At 44.6% G+C, this 13,612-nt stretch overlaps 6 protein-coding genes across 6 annotated transcripts, besides 1 other annotated feature; 5 read left to right on the plus strand and 1 right to left on the minus strand.

Moving 5' to 3' along the window:
* Window positions 1-386: 386 nt before the first annotated feature.
* TSTA_109230 (benzoate 4-monooxygenase cytochrome P450, putative) lies at window positions 387-2,311 on the plus strand (the record flags this gene model as incomplete). Its single annotated transcript, XM_002488455.1, has 5 exons — window positions 387-778; window positions 808-1,300; window positions 1,361-1,479; window positions 1,537-1,838; window positions 1,914-2,311. 5 exons carry the CDS (start codon window positions 387-389, stop codon window positions 2,309-2,311), a joined length of 1,704 nt encoding a protein of 567 aa, XP_002488500.1.
* A 1,526-nt stretch (window positions 2,312-3,837) lies between these two features.
* TSTA_109240 (adiponectin receptor, putative) lies at window positions 3,838-4,784 on the plus strand (the record flags this gene model as incomplete). The annotated part of the gene is made up of 3 exons (XM_002488456.1): window positions 3,838-4,326; window positions 4,386-4,463; window positions 4,683-4,784. The coding sequence occupies 3 exons, from the start codon at window positions 3,838-3,840 to the stop codon at window positions 4,782-4,784; spliced, it is 669 nt and encodes a 222-aa protein (XP_002488501.1).
* A 2,452-nt stretch (window positions 4,785-7,236) lies between these two features.
* Window positions 7,237-8,698, plus strand: TSTA_109250 (uncharacterized protein; the record flags this gene model as incomplete). The annotated part of the gene is made up of 2 exons (XM_002488457.1): window positions 7,237-8,590; window positions 8,649-8,698. 2 exons carry the CDS (start codon window positions 7,237-7,239, stop codon window positions 8,696-8,698), a joined length of 1,404 nt encoding a protein of 467 aa, XP_002488502.1.
* Window positions 8,699-9,690: 992 nt separating this feature from the next.
* On the plus strand, window positions 9,691-10,175 carry TSTA_109260 (uncharacterized protein; the record flags this gene model as incomplete). Its single annotated transcript, XM_002488458.1, has 2 exons — window positions 9,691-10,085; window positions 10,148-10,175. Coding segments are annotated over 2 exons (423 nt in total), but the record flags the coding sequence as incomplete, so codon positions are not given.
* Window positions 9,703-10,983: a mobile genetic element.
* Window positions 10,345-11,178, plus strand: TSTA_109270 (uncharacterized protein; the record flags this gene model as incomplete). Its single annotated transcript, XM_002488459.1, has 2 exons — window positions 10,345-11,008; window positions 11,060-11,178. The coding sequence occupies 2 exons, from the start codon at window positions 10,345-10,347 to the stop codon at window positions 11,176-11,178; spliced, it is 783 nt and encodes a 260-aa protein (XP_002488504.1).
* Window positions 11,179-11,317: 139 nt separating this feature from the next.
* Window positions 11,318-13,487, minus strand: TSTA_109280 (uncharacterized protein). Its single transcript, XM_002488460.1, has 2 exons — window positions 12,827-13,487; window positions 11,318-12,773 (listed from the first exon to the last, which is right to left on the minus strand). The coding sequence occupies exon 2, from the start codon at window positions 12,505-12,507 to the stop codon at window positions 12,082-12,084; it is 426 nt and encodes a 141-aa protein (XP_002488505.1). The 5' UTR covers window positions 12,508-12,773; window positions 12,827-13,487; the 3' UTR covers window positions 11,318-12,081.
* Between the last annotated feature and the right edge of the window lie 125 nt (window positions 13,488-13,612).

Here is a 13,612-nt window from a genome sequence, read left to right on the forward strand (position 1 = left end):
AAATGCACCTTGCTTAAGATTGCCTAATACATAACTAGTAACTTAAATAGTTAATATTTGTTTTGCTTGCGTTATACAGTCGCATATTTTAGATGGTTAAAATCGTAGAAATTCTGGTTTAGCATTTTGAAATTTTGCTGTGATGATCCTGGTGATGACAAACACTTTAAACAGTTACATGTACGTATTTGATCATGCTGTGAGTAAGAGAACTTACAGCTTGATGAATGCCTAGTTGTGTTAATATTTATGTATATAATCCACTCATGTGATCGTTGAGCTGAAAGATATAAAGCACTGTTCTCTTATATCTAAATTCATGTTATCTGCACATTAAGAGAATTTCAAGTTGTTGCGCAAGGTAATTGGAGCTATACTGTAGCATAATGGCATGCTTGGGCATACTCGCCGCAGCCTTCTTAGGTGCTGTAGCATTCATCACTTATTTCCATCATGGGGAGCATCATCTCCATGGTGCTAGCTATTTTATACAGTTCCTCGTGGCCTGCGGCATTTCAACAGCATATCTCACCTGGAGGCAGGAATATACATTCTCTGAATCCATCCAAACCACAATTCGGACAGCAATCTCCTTCCTCGCCGGCCTCTACATAACTGCGTCCTCTACCGTCTCAGTCCCATCCATCCACTCTATAGATTCCCAGGGCCCCCAAGTGCCCGAATCAGCAGTCTCTGGCTCTTCTTTCAAGTCCGACAACGGAAACAAGCGCATCTCACTCTCCTCTCCGCCCATCGAGAATATGGTTCAATCGTTCGTGTGGGTTCCAATGATCTATCCATTGTGAGCCCAAAGGCCCTTAAGAAGATTCATGATACAGGTCGCAAAGCTCCGTTTTATGATATTAATAAGCCTATTACCTCTATTCAGACAACTCGAGATGAGGATCTGCATAAGCAGCGTCGGAAACTTTGGGGGTCGGCATTCGAAAAGACCAGGTTACCCTATTATGAAGCCAGTATCCACGAGATCCACGCAAATCTCTTAGCGCGTATTGATCGGGATTCAAAAGACGAAGATGATGGACTGGTAAATGTAACCCGTCTAATCAACCATTACGCCTTCGATGTTATGGGTAAAGTCGCCTACGGAACAGATTTTGACATGTTAGGCACCGGCAAAAGTCATAAGGCTATTGACATGTTGAATGAATCAATGGCTCTAATTGGGTTCATGTTGCCTATTTGGTTGATACGGGTTGCTGCTGCGATACCAGGTCTGACTCGGAAGTGGAGCAAGTTTGTTGCGTATTGTTTTGAGCAAATGGAGAATTGTAGATTGGTAAGTCTGTTATTCAATAAATACGGAGCACGAGATTCAGCTAATAGATATGACTAATAGAAACCAGACTCGCCAGTCATTGCATCGTCCCTACTCAGTCCATGTAAGGATAGGGAACTAACGCCAGCTGAGAAGCGAGTACTACATGGAGAGGCACAGTTACTTGTAGTCGCTGGAAGGTAAAGTTTTCTTTGCTAACTTAACTGCCCAAGTATGATCTAACTCATCATTAATAGCGATACCACCTCCGCAGCCATAGTATGTGCTCTTTACAAACTCGCACTCAACCCTCAAATTACAGTGGAACTCCGCGAGGCGATTTCCGCATCTCTACCAGTCGACGAGACAGAAATCAGAGCACAGCACATCAAGGGCATAGATATCCTAAATGGTATTATCAATGAGACTCTCCGCCTCTACCCACCTATACCTACTGCATTATGGCGATTAACACCCGCTGAGGGGGTGTGGATAGACGAGGAGACGTACATTCCAGGGAATGTCGTAGTCTCAACGCCTCATTATGTTCTGGGACGAAGTCAGTCTTCACCCTTCACACTTTTCACCTTGTGGATATGGTATACAAGAATCTGACTAAGTGCTTGTGTTTTAGGCGAAGATCTGTACGAAAGGCCCGACGACTTCATCCCGGAGCGATGGTACTCCAAGCGCGAAATGATCAAATATGAAGATTCGTTTGCGCCATTTACTATCGGTAAAGAGATCCCCTTCTTCCTAAATAAGCCAAAAGTCACGACCAATACTAACCACAACTCCGTTGCTCCTGATATAGGATCATATAGCTGTGTCGGTAGGCCCTTGGCTATGCTCAATCTACGCATGACACTAGCCAAACTCATTCATACATACGATATCTCACTTCCAAGCTCGATGACAATGGAAGAAGTGCAAGCCGCAATGGAGGGGAGCATGAAGGATAATTTTACTCTTATGCCGGGCCAGTTGAATTTAATATTCAAGAGGAGAAATATGGCCCGGGCTGGCCCGTGAAATTGTGAGACTCACCGTTTCTTGAACAGAAGAAGTTTTAGTTTTATTAGATACATTCGAATACAACAAAAACGATTCAAATAAAAAAAAAGAAAAAAACATTGCGGATACTACGACGAATTGCTCGTTGAGAATATTCTACATGAACCAGGTTCAAAACTCCTAGGTGCTATATACTATAAAGACTAGACGGGTTTCCTCTCTTTAGCTAGATGGACTGATGAATTTACTGTTCGCAAATATTCTTTCTAGGGCCTACAACTTCCTACTGTCAGCCGGGAATTGTCGGATTAGTGGTTTTATTTCAGCCAATCCTGGGTAGTGGTTTACTAAGATGAGAAAACAGGATGAGAAAAGAAGAAGTGACTAGCAAGATCGTGTGTATGGGGTTCTCCGCCTTTCTGTATACATCAGATGTCGAAGCCGGGTTTATCTAGACATTTTGGGCGGGGGATTCTGTAAGCTTTCATGACGATTTGAGGGCTATATTGAGCCCTGATAAGAAAGAGACTTCCGATTTACTGAGATGTACGACGGTAAGTGTCCAAGTATTGCCCCAAGATGGCTAGCTAATCTTCAATAGAATTAGGACGATCTTTCTGATAGAAATAGCCTATAAAAACCACATAATTACCAAACCCTTATAGGGCCTCATATTCAGTCGAATCTTTTCCGGTTCTCAACTACATAGCCGCTTCGCTTGTTTGCCATTACTTATATGTACTTGCAAAACTATTGAAGAACTACAACCGGCCAGCCAGCTTTTTATCAGCTCCTTGGCTGTGTCCAGCACCATGTTTCGACACCTAATGTAACATATTTATATTAGCTAGAATGTGACTTGACGTACAACCGGTAAGAGAAACATGTTTTCTCTAGCTCTCATGAAATGGTACGGAACACTGGTGGAGAACAGCAGAGACTGACGGATAATAGTAGGTTGCATGCCAATCATTGTTAGAGATTTACCACAAAAAATACAAGGATATTTTGAACAAACCTGCTGACTTGTAATGCAAACCGGACACTTCAAATAATGAATGCAGGCCACTAAGTACAGTCCCACCAGAAATCTCCTTCCCAACTGTACACATAAAGAGTGATTCTGAAACCCTAACATGAACAGAACTAAAGCATATGCAGTTAGTGGGTTATTTTAGGTATGTTTCGAAACTGTATAGTGTAATACAATACGGAAACTGCTTGCGAGCTGTCATAGGCAATGCATGCATTTCCTCACGCCTGCCCTAGATAAATGATTTAAGCCACTATCTCTCTGACCATACTTTCCTCGGCCATCACTTTATTACAATCTACTGTAGTAAACCCTTTATTACTGTATTACATCACATTTTCTTTGTGACGCTTATCCGTTGCTCTGCCCCCCAAGCCTTTGGTTGATCTCGTTCCCGTCATCTACTCCTTTTGCCCTCCTGTGCGCGCCTGATAGCCTGCGCAGCTCGGATATTCGGGAGAGCATCATATCAGCACCAAAACACAAAAGACGGCAAGTGGCGGAAATCAATATGAACCCCACGAACGATCCCATATACCAGCCAGAGCGAACCGTAACAGGGCAGAAGATCTTCGGATGGCAGTTCGACAACAAGTATATCCTCCGTGGCTACCGACCAGCAAATGCAGACTATCCGAAGATTTTTCGCAGCCTGACGTTCTTGCACAATGAGTCTTGCAATGTGTACACACATCTGATTGGGGCTCTGCTCCTACCACTCGTCGCAACTACCCTCCTGCGGTACCTGGCAGAGCCTAAATTTCTTAATGTCTCGACTATGGACTACGCTGTGTTTGGAATCTACTTCTGGTGTTCAGAAGTCTGTTTGATCCTCAGCGCACTTTACCATCTGATGCAACCCCACTCGTATCAAGTAGAACAGTTCTGGCATGGAATGGATCTTCTTGGTATTGTCTTTATGACAGTGGGCACATTGTTTTCTGGCATCTACTATGTATTCTTCTGTGAAGCCAGCTGGCAACAGCTGCACTGGGCTATGGTAAGAATTTTCGAGCGATATGGCAGCCAAGTTCCATGATATGCTGACATGGGATCCAGGTCTTAGCTATGGGTACTGTTACCAGTATTCTAATCTCAAATCCGTTGCTCAAGACGCCGCGCTGGCGGAATATAAAAGTAGGTACCTTCATTATTTTTGGCGCTTCATCGTTTATACCCCTACTACATGGAGTTCAATGATACGGGCTTGATTACATGCTCCAATACTCGGGAATTAGATGGTATCTGCTCGAGCTTACTTTTTATGGCGCTGGAGTCAGTCTATATACGGTATGTCTGCACGCTCACCGCACGTTCTATTGACTGAGAGCCAATAATTTTGACGGATATCTATAGTTCCGAATTCCGGAGCGTTTGGCACCAGGCAAGTTTGATATTTGGGGAAGCTCGCACCAGATCTTTCACGTAGCTATCTGTTGGAGATGTGGAACGGTGTAATAACACGGTAACACTTCCTTTTTTCTCGCAAATTCTATATCAGCGTATCTCTTGATTGATTCCTCGCTCTGTCTATTTCTAACATGTTAAACCCTAATGCTAAGAGTACTAATCTATAAATAGACTGATTATGGGTCATCTTGGCGTATGTACAGTTAGTAATTGGTTCCTTTTAAAACAGGCTAGCTATATACAAGTAGACAACACTTGGCGTTAGGGTTTGAAAATGAATGTGTATGTATGCAATTGGGAAGGAGATTTCTGGTGCGACTGTATATATAATTAGTGACATTTATATAGCTATAGTGACACCCAAGGTTTACCCCCTGGCGGCCTTTGTCCCAATAGGGAATTTGTGGGAAACGTACAAATCATGAACCACGGCCGTTGAATAATAACACACATACACATACACGCAAATTCTGTAAGTTTACTTCGCCTAGGTACTATATAAATGTTACTACCACTATAGGTGCACGAGGTATAGGCCATACCCGCTATGCTCTCTACTTTTATCTTGCTGGCTCTCCGTCCAATGTGCACGCTCAATCAAATAAAGTCGCTGACCTGGCTCACAGAGACACTTCTCAACTATTTTGGTAGAATCACAGGAATGGCCATCGGTCAATGATGCGAGGCATGTCTCAGGAAATTCCGATACATATGAGCATGTGTCTTTGCATGATAGACATTGGTATGTTTGGTCCTTTGGTGGCATTGCAGATGTTACTCTCGTCATGTGCAGTTGTGCGTATCTCTCGAATAGTGCAGTATAGATAACAGAGTTGTCGTTGCCTAATATTTTGAAAATGGCTGCACCATAGATCCATTGGGCCACAAACTAAGCTTAATAGAAATATTGTGTATCTATAGCTCGAGCCATAGGCGTCATATCCAATAGTCTTTGGCGCAGCCCGTTCAAACTATCGCTTCCTATCAATTTAACTACATGATTCTCCATTATGCTATACGACTTTAGGTTATCGCATTTAGCATCCTTCGCTTCGCAACATTGGAGGATGCATGTAGTCAAGAACAAAGCCAGTGAGACGTCGCTAGGATAACCACGAATGACAGATGAACCACCACCAGTACGAAGCATAGCCATGCCCATGGTTGTGTTCGGACGTAGATGCTCCCACGACACATTTATATTCCCGTTACATGATGCGGTGGATATACCCTGTGGGAAGATACTATTACCGTTGGCTATGACATTGTCTACTATTTTTACTAGTGCCCCTATTAAGGCTTCCATTGGTATCTCGTGTGATATGGCCCATAGCTTGTACCGATGTTGGCCACAGTTGACATGATCCTGCAAAGTATGATTAGACATGCCTGTGATTTAAGTAGCTGGTGTATTCAGGCAACAGAGTTGCTATATGTAAAGAATATGGTCGTAAAGTCACATGTTGACTAGGATAGTGATTCTGAGGCTAATTATAGTCTCAACCCCTGAGTTATATGTAATTAAGATAAGAGAGATATATAGAGATTTAACGTATCGAATCATATCCTTATCAACACTTACACGCAGCTGGTCATTGATCACTGCCACTGGACGATATGAACCTTCTGGGTCTTCACCGATTTCTTTACACTATGCTACACCGTATACATAGTATAGATAGCTATATATAGCAGGATGTACAATCATATATTATAGCCCATGGAGATTATCAGTTGTTCCTGCATTAATATATCACGTAAGCCCAACCGCTGCATAATTCTGAAAGATCATTGTAAATGATATAGTATAGTACAGTACTTCCAAACCTACTCCTTTTTCTTGCTACAGTAGAGCAGATTCGCTACTATACAAGCTGATCAGAACTCCCAACAACAAAATGTCATTCGTTCGCTGCAACATTATGAGAAACCATCAATTTTATTTCGTATCGAATGCCGTACCAACCGGATGCTAAATGAAGGACACTTACGTGTGTGCGGAGAACATCTCTCATGGGAAAGAGAAAGTGGTTCCCGATTCTTATATTTTACTAGCAGCTAGAGACGAGCCATAGAGCGACAGTGGTCGCTGGAAAACCGAGGAGAGCGCGAGATTATTGTGATTACCGTATGGCCAAAGGATTTATTAGGTGTTTATAAGAGAAAGCGTTGCAACCATCTTAGGATATTCTGATACAGGTACCGACAAACGACGGAGGGTACGTGGCCACCGAGACGTATATCTTGTCGGTGGAGGAATTACAGTGGATGAATGTCGTGTTCTTGCTGTCTTTGAGGGTAGCGGATCGGATCTTAACATTGTTTTTGAATGCCTGCTTGCCCATTCTAAAAATGAAATACAAAACTCACTTCCTTTTCCTACCCTCCACACAGCCCAATTTATATTGCTCTTGATTCCAAGAAGAACTTACCCTAGATATTTCCGTCTTTTTTCTGTCTAGACTGGAGTATTCTTTTTATCCATCATTATCTGTGTCCCATGCCTCAACAAAAGACATCCTCACTCAAGACATATCTTGACGAGATAGAGGAGACCAACGGCGATGATGAATGTAAGGCATGGTTAAAGAGAGTTTTCGACTTGAAGGTTGAATTAGCAAATTTTGTTGCTACGCGCCGGGCAGGAGAGGGAAGTGGAAAGTATATCGGTTTTCTTAAAGGCTCCTTCAACTTCAGCTTCCGCTTCAGCTTTGACGATGGAGGGCCGGACGCCATTATTCGGTTCCCAAAACCAGGACACACCGCTACAGCTTATAGGGATGAAAAGGTTACAAACGAGGTCCAGATCATGGAATACCTCCGCCAAAACACTAATATTCCTATTCCTCGTGTTCATAGCTGGGGCTTAAGCGCCGAGAGCCCACAACTTGGCCCATTTATTATCATGGATTATATTGAAGGAGTACTATTATCAACCATCTTGAAGCAACCAGATCAAGAAGACGTGATTCTAAACCCAGATATCGACAACACAATATTGGATAAGATCTATCGTCAAATCGCCCATTACATGCTTCAACTTTCTCAACTTACATTTCCTCGCATTGGAGCTATCTCGAAGGATCACGATTCAGATACATGGTATGTTGCCGGACGACCCTTAACATACAACATGAACGAGTTGGCGACCGTTTCTGGCTATCTTGATAATAAATTTCCTATCACACCATTTGACCGCGCTAGCGATTATCTGAGATCAATTGCGAACGAACACATAACCCACCTTTGGACCCAGCGCAACCTCGCAGATAATGCAGAAATTGCGCAGAAGCGGTTTATTGCCCGTCATCGATTCACACAGCTTATCCAAAAGTACTACGTTGAGGATAGTGGACCATTTATACCCTTCAGTGATGACATGCGACCGTCGAACATGCTTGTAAACCCGGAAACACTAAGTATTACCGCCGTACTTGATTTGAAATTCACAAATGCCATGCCGGCCGAGTTCACGTATGACCCGCCTTGGTGGTTGCTGTTGTCTGGGCCAGAAATGTGGCTTGAACGCTGCGCTAAGGATGAGTTCTTGACTCTCTATGAGCCCAGATTGACCCAGTTCCTGCGAGCGCTGGAACAAGTGGAAGACGAAACAGCACTAGAGTGCAAGCAATCCAGTGGGCCACCTCTTTCTACTCGCATGCGCGACTCGTGGAGGACTGGCCGCTTCTGGTTCGATTATGCAGCGAGAAAGAGTTTCGACGTGGACATCATCTATTGGGCGGCGCTGCATGACGGCAGTATGGGTGCTGAGTCGCTTGACGACAAGACGCGTGCAGAGGTGGAGTTGTTTGCGCAGGCAAAGATGGAGCAACTGAAGGCTTATAAAGAGGAATGTGCTACTCGATTTTCTTCTGAGAGGTAGTAGACATGGGGCAATATATACTGCTGAAGACGAAAGATTAGATGTACGACGAGGCGTGTGGCGTATCTTCTCGAGTTAATGTTATCTAATTTCTATAATCAACCTTTCCTCGCAGGGTATGCCATGTAGCTAGCTAGAGTTGTTACAAAGAGAGCAGATGCTGGGATTTAGTATGGTGTAACCCAGCTAGGAGAAGGCTGACTCCTGAGTCCGAATAGAAGTTTATTTCGCTTGCTCTCGCCTATGGACTATAAGTTATACTTATGTTGCGTAGATGATGTATCTAAGAGGCATCGAAACAAAGGAATGACTAGTAGTATATTCATTACGCCCGGAGGCAAGCCTAAAGGGCTCCAACACGCTATTTGCCCTGCATTATAGACAATGTGGTCATGGTCTTAAGTCGAGAGGAAAAGCTGTACCAGCTTCGAAAACCCCTCTAGCTCATACACTATGTCTTGAACGTCTCCATTTTGTCGTCGTAGTCATATTCCCCAAATGCAATAACCCATCCCTCTAAGACACCAGATTCCCCACGCGTCCATTCTCGGTGTAGTTTTGTGAACCTCTTCCCTTAGTAGCGATTTACCAAGAGTACTTCTCACATTATCGCCCGAAGTAGCTGAACGCCTCGCTGGTGACAACTCAAGATAGCAGACGAAGGACTGATGAATTGAAATGTGGCTGAACCGGTAGGGCAGGTGCGTCACCGCGAGCAAAATCCGGTGAGTATCGATTGGTGGCAGGTAGGTAAACGATGAGAAAGCTCGTCGACGTGGTTGATATTGTAGACGTGTCCTTTCAAAGCTCTCCCGGCCGGTGGCCCCAACGATGAAAGATTTTCCACCGGAATTTTGACTTGGAAAGTTCTCATTGAGAAGGCGACTTTCCCCAAAGGAATCACTTCTACTGGTCGGGTTGCGAAAGCCTTTAAACGACTAGCATGTGAGCTAAATCTAATCAGGATAAGCATCATAATAGTTTTGACTTCGCGGACTGCTACACAACACTGCGTAGCCATTCTCAACTCTCTTTTAGGATCAAAGGCGAAACCGTCGAACCAAAGGAGAGTGCAAAGATCCGGAACACGTTGCCAATGCCGCTACCAAAGGACTTGAGGCAGCTATGGCGCTGAGAAGACTGAAGATAATATCTCCACGGACAGCAATGCAACTGTTTAGGGCTACAGTGGCTACAGTGGCGCCAGTGGCAGACTACGCATCTAGTATCTGGATGCACGCCTGTGGAACAAGGGGAACACAATATTTAAATAGAATGCAGAAACATGGAGCTATTGCTGTCACAGGAGCCTTTCGGACAGTTGCAACTGCAGTGGCTGAAGCAGAAGCAGGGATTCAACCTTTCCATAATCGACACATGGAGAAAGCTACGAAACTGTGGATCGACATACAGACCTTACCCAAATCGAACCCACTGAGGAAACTGAGAACCATTACAACCCGAAGGTTTAGGTCTCCATTGCAGATGATAGCTCAGCCACTAGAAGCAACAAAAACTGAGCGAATAGAAACTATCCAGGCATTCACATTACCACTGTGGGCAGGCCGGATATTAACGATATAGGAAAAAGATGGGGATACAGCCATTGAGATTGCTCGTAAGGCAGTTGGCATTCTAATTTCTACAAGTGCATCCAGCAGATCGGAGATTGTGGGCATTGGGGGTTGTATAAGAGACACTCAAGCGGGCAATAACGGGAACGACATGTCCAGCTACTCTATCACCTTAGGCAAAAGGACAGAACAAAATCCCTACACAGCAGACTTAGAAGCGATGAAAACCGCCCTGGAACGTATCCCGCCTGAGACATGCCAGAGATGGATATCCCTCCTGAGTAGCAACAGATCCGCACTAGCAGCAAATCGCCAACCCCGTCAACAATCTGGCCAAGAAACCATCCAGCAGATATATAAACAGATTCAGAGCTTACAGCAGCGAGGAAACGCGGTTAATGCAATTTGGATTCCAGCCCACACAGATATCAACTTGAGACAACGAGCAAAAGCCGAAGCACGGAAATCGATGGACATGAAACGTATACCAGAGAAGCAACCATTTCAAGCTAAATCGACTGCACTTAGACTCACCCTTACGGAACAACAACAAGAATGGATTCTCCCTGCAGATATTGGGAAATACTCAAAAGGCCATCGATATCTCTTCCAGGAAACACACAAGAACCTTATACGATGGAATGAACCGGAGAGAGGCAAAAACCTAGTCCAGCTTCGGACAGGAAAGACAAGGCTAAATAGCTATTTGAACAAGATAGGCGCAGCAGAGTTCGATATTTGCGCCTGTGGCCAAGCAAGCGAGACAATGGAACACTTCCTATTCCGCTGCACGAGATGGACAACAACTAGAGGAGGTATGAACCAAAGCACAGAGTCAAGACGAAGCAATCTATCCTTCTTCTTAGGAGGAAAATCGCGCTCGGATCCGGATCTATGGCAACCAGATATGAAGACCGTCCATGCTGTAATCAACTACGCGATTGCAACAGGGAGATTGGAACAGAAACTCGAATCCGAACCTTAATCTACACAGTGAAAAATGAAGCAACATATCCCTAACCACCCCCCCCAATTCTACTCCCTCCCCTCAAGTAGATCTTGCTGCGGCCGCCGAAGATAGGACACCGCACACTTGGAGAAGATATAGTAGTTTGCACCTTTAGAGTAACAACACACACTCTCTTGTCTTTCCTCTGAGACAGCGCTAATAATTTCCTAGTCTATATACGGCTAGATCCGGAATAACCCTGGCTCGTGTAATTTTCTCCCTGAGGTAATGCGATTCCGCACATTCAATACGCTCGTAAATCATATGTATCGTTGCCTAGACTCAGGGGGCTCTTCCATATATGAGACTCGCACGCCAGTAACACACCAATCTACGTAGTACTAAATCGGTGTCCTGTCTATCTAAACTATTCGAATGATTCTGAACACACAAGACATTGTCTAGGGACGACTCTCGTCTTTGCGCACTCATACAGTAACTAGGATGAGCCTTTAATATGATGCCCAGTGATTCAGTATCTCAAGACCACGGTCGTGTTGTCCGCTGACCTAAGGTCCTTGGAGGCTTGAGTCCACAAGAATAGTACCCCCCACCGGCGAGTATCAAGCCCACATCAGTGGTAACCTTGTAACCGGGATCGACGAAATATTTATCAAAAGACGCAATCAGCGGGGTGAAAGGAATCCCTATCCCTCCTTCCATCCTCCAAATCTCCCTTTGTTTGAGAACTCCGACACCGCTCAGGCATTCCTGGTCTTGTACTTCTAGGGTACAGATGTACACAAATTTTGTTCCCCCGTGGCCAGTTTGCCCGTCGATCTTGAATGGACGCATGGCCTCTGGAAACTTGATCGCCTCTTCAAGAGATAAAGGATCAACTGTAGGCATCAAAACGTGTAAAACAGCACTTAGTCCAACTTAAGGGCGTACTTCTTCTGCCAGAAATGCGCATGGTTCGTCGAGGTCCGTTCTATGTCCGAGATATAATGGGCCTAGTGGATCTTCACGCTGAATATCGGCAAACTTGGGATGCCACAGATCGCTGTTGTTGAGTACAGTGAAATAGTGAGGAACGGTATCGGAAGTGTATCTCTCAATCAATAACCGTATGTACGAATGAACATGTTGAGGAAAATGTTCACCGCGGATGTGGTGTGAGCTCAAATTCTGCTCGATGCCTTTCAGAAAGCCAGCAACACGCTCGGTCTGATCTGCCAATCTTTTTATCTGATAGACGGCTGCAGCGGAAGTTGAGATTGCAGCTAGCTGCCCAAATATGTCCGGTCGTTGATAGATCTTTAGTTGGCTTTGAATGTTCTTCAAAAGCTCGTTCTGTCCTCTCATCTAGTCGAGGATGTTTGATAGTGATTCGTTTGCTGTGTCAGCCTCTGTCCCTCCCCACCCAAGTATGCGATTAAAGTGTAAACGTTCACTGATTTCCTTCACCAAGTCAGATATCTGTAAGCGGATTCGTTCAGGTATGAGTTCGTAGTTATCGCGGTGAAATTTCAAGATGGCTTGGTGGGGAGGCAAATCTGGATAAGTCTCCACCGCGATACGATGGAAATCCGAAACAGCGAGAGCGCCGTCCATCACGACTAGGCCGCCAACTAAAGAACAATGTTAGACTGTACAAGGACGGGATTTCAGCTCCTAAACGAACCTCGAAGTCAAGAAGCTTGTCCATGGGAAAGGTGCGCAACCCCGCTTCAGAAAGCGGCGGGTTTCCAGAGTAATTAAATACCGAGCCCGCTGTGGAGACGTACACTTTTGCCTCAGGCATAAGACGCTTGCTCTCGCTACAAGGGGAAGATGACTGTGGGCCATAAGTTGATTCCAGCAACCTGCATTGCTTCCTCTAAATACATAGGTCATCTTGGCTCTTTTGAATTACGCCGTTCAGGTTATACGACCAATACTGCCTCCATCGATTGCGCTTCATTTCTTCTTCCGGGTAGAGTTGGGCGAGCTGGAGGATCGACAGGGAAGGGGGTGGATAGCTACCCACGGTGGACTAGTGGTTATCACGAAAACTGGTCATGGTTTAAACGTCTTACCTTGGCGGATTTGGGAAAGCTTGGACTGTATAGTTCGTCACTAAACAGTTTATCGTGAATTGTGGAGAGGGTAGTGGGCTTTATCGATGGTGGGATAACTAGGTGGGGTATGTGATGTATAATCCACGTGACATAGGCCTCCTATTGGACTTCTCCTATTGGAACCAAATCGCACTAAGACGTTTAGGGGAAGCGGTCAGAATGGGACAAAAGCGTCTAAGGAAGAAATGGGGGGGTCAAATTTGTTCGATATATTATTGCACATCCTTCAGCATTGCTGCTTGAGGATTTTGATCCTTCTTATATGCAAAATCTTATATACATGATATCATAGAGAGCGACAAATGATGTAAATCGAATATTCCCGATATGCGCAAAGAAAGGTTGATTTG

Source organism: Talaromyces stipitatus, genomic scaffold (genome assembly GCF_000003125.1).
Source record: "Talaromyces stipitatus ATCC 10500 scf_1105507295491 genomic scaffold, whole genome shotgun sequence".
Classification (NCBI taxonomy): domain Eukaryota; kingdom Fungi; phylum Ascomycota; class Eurotiomycetes; order Eurotiales; family Trichocomaceae; genus Talaromyces; species Talaromyces stipitatus.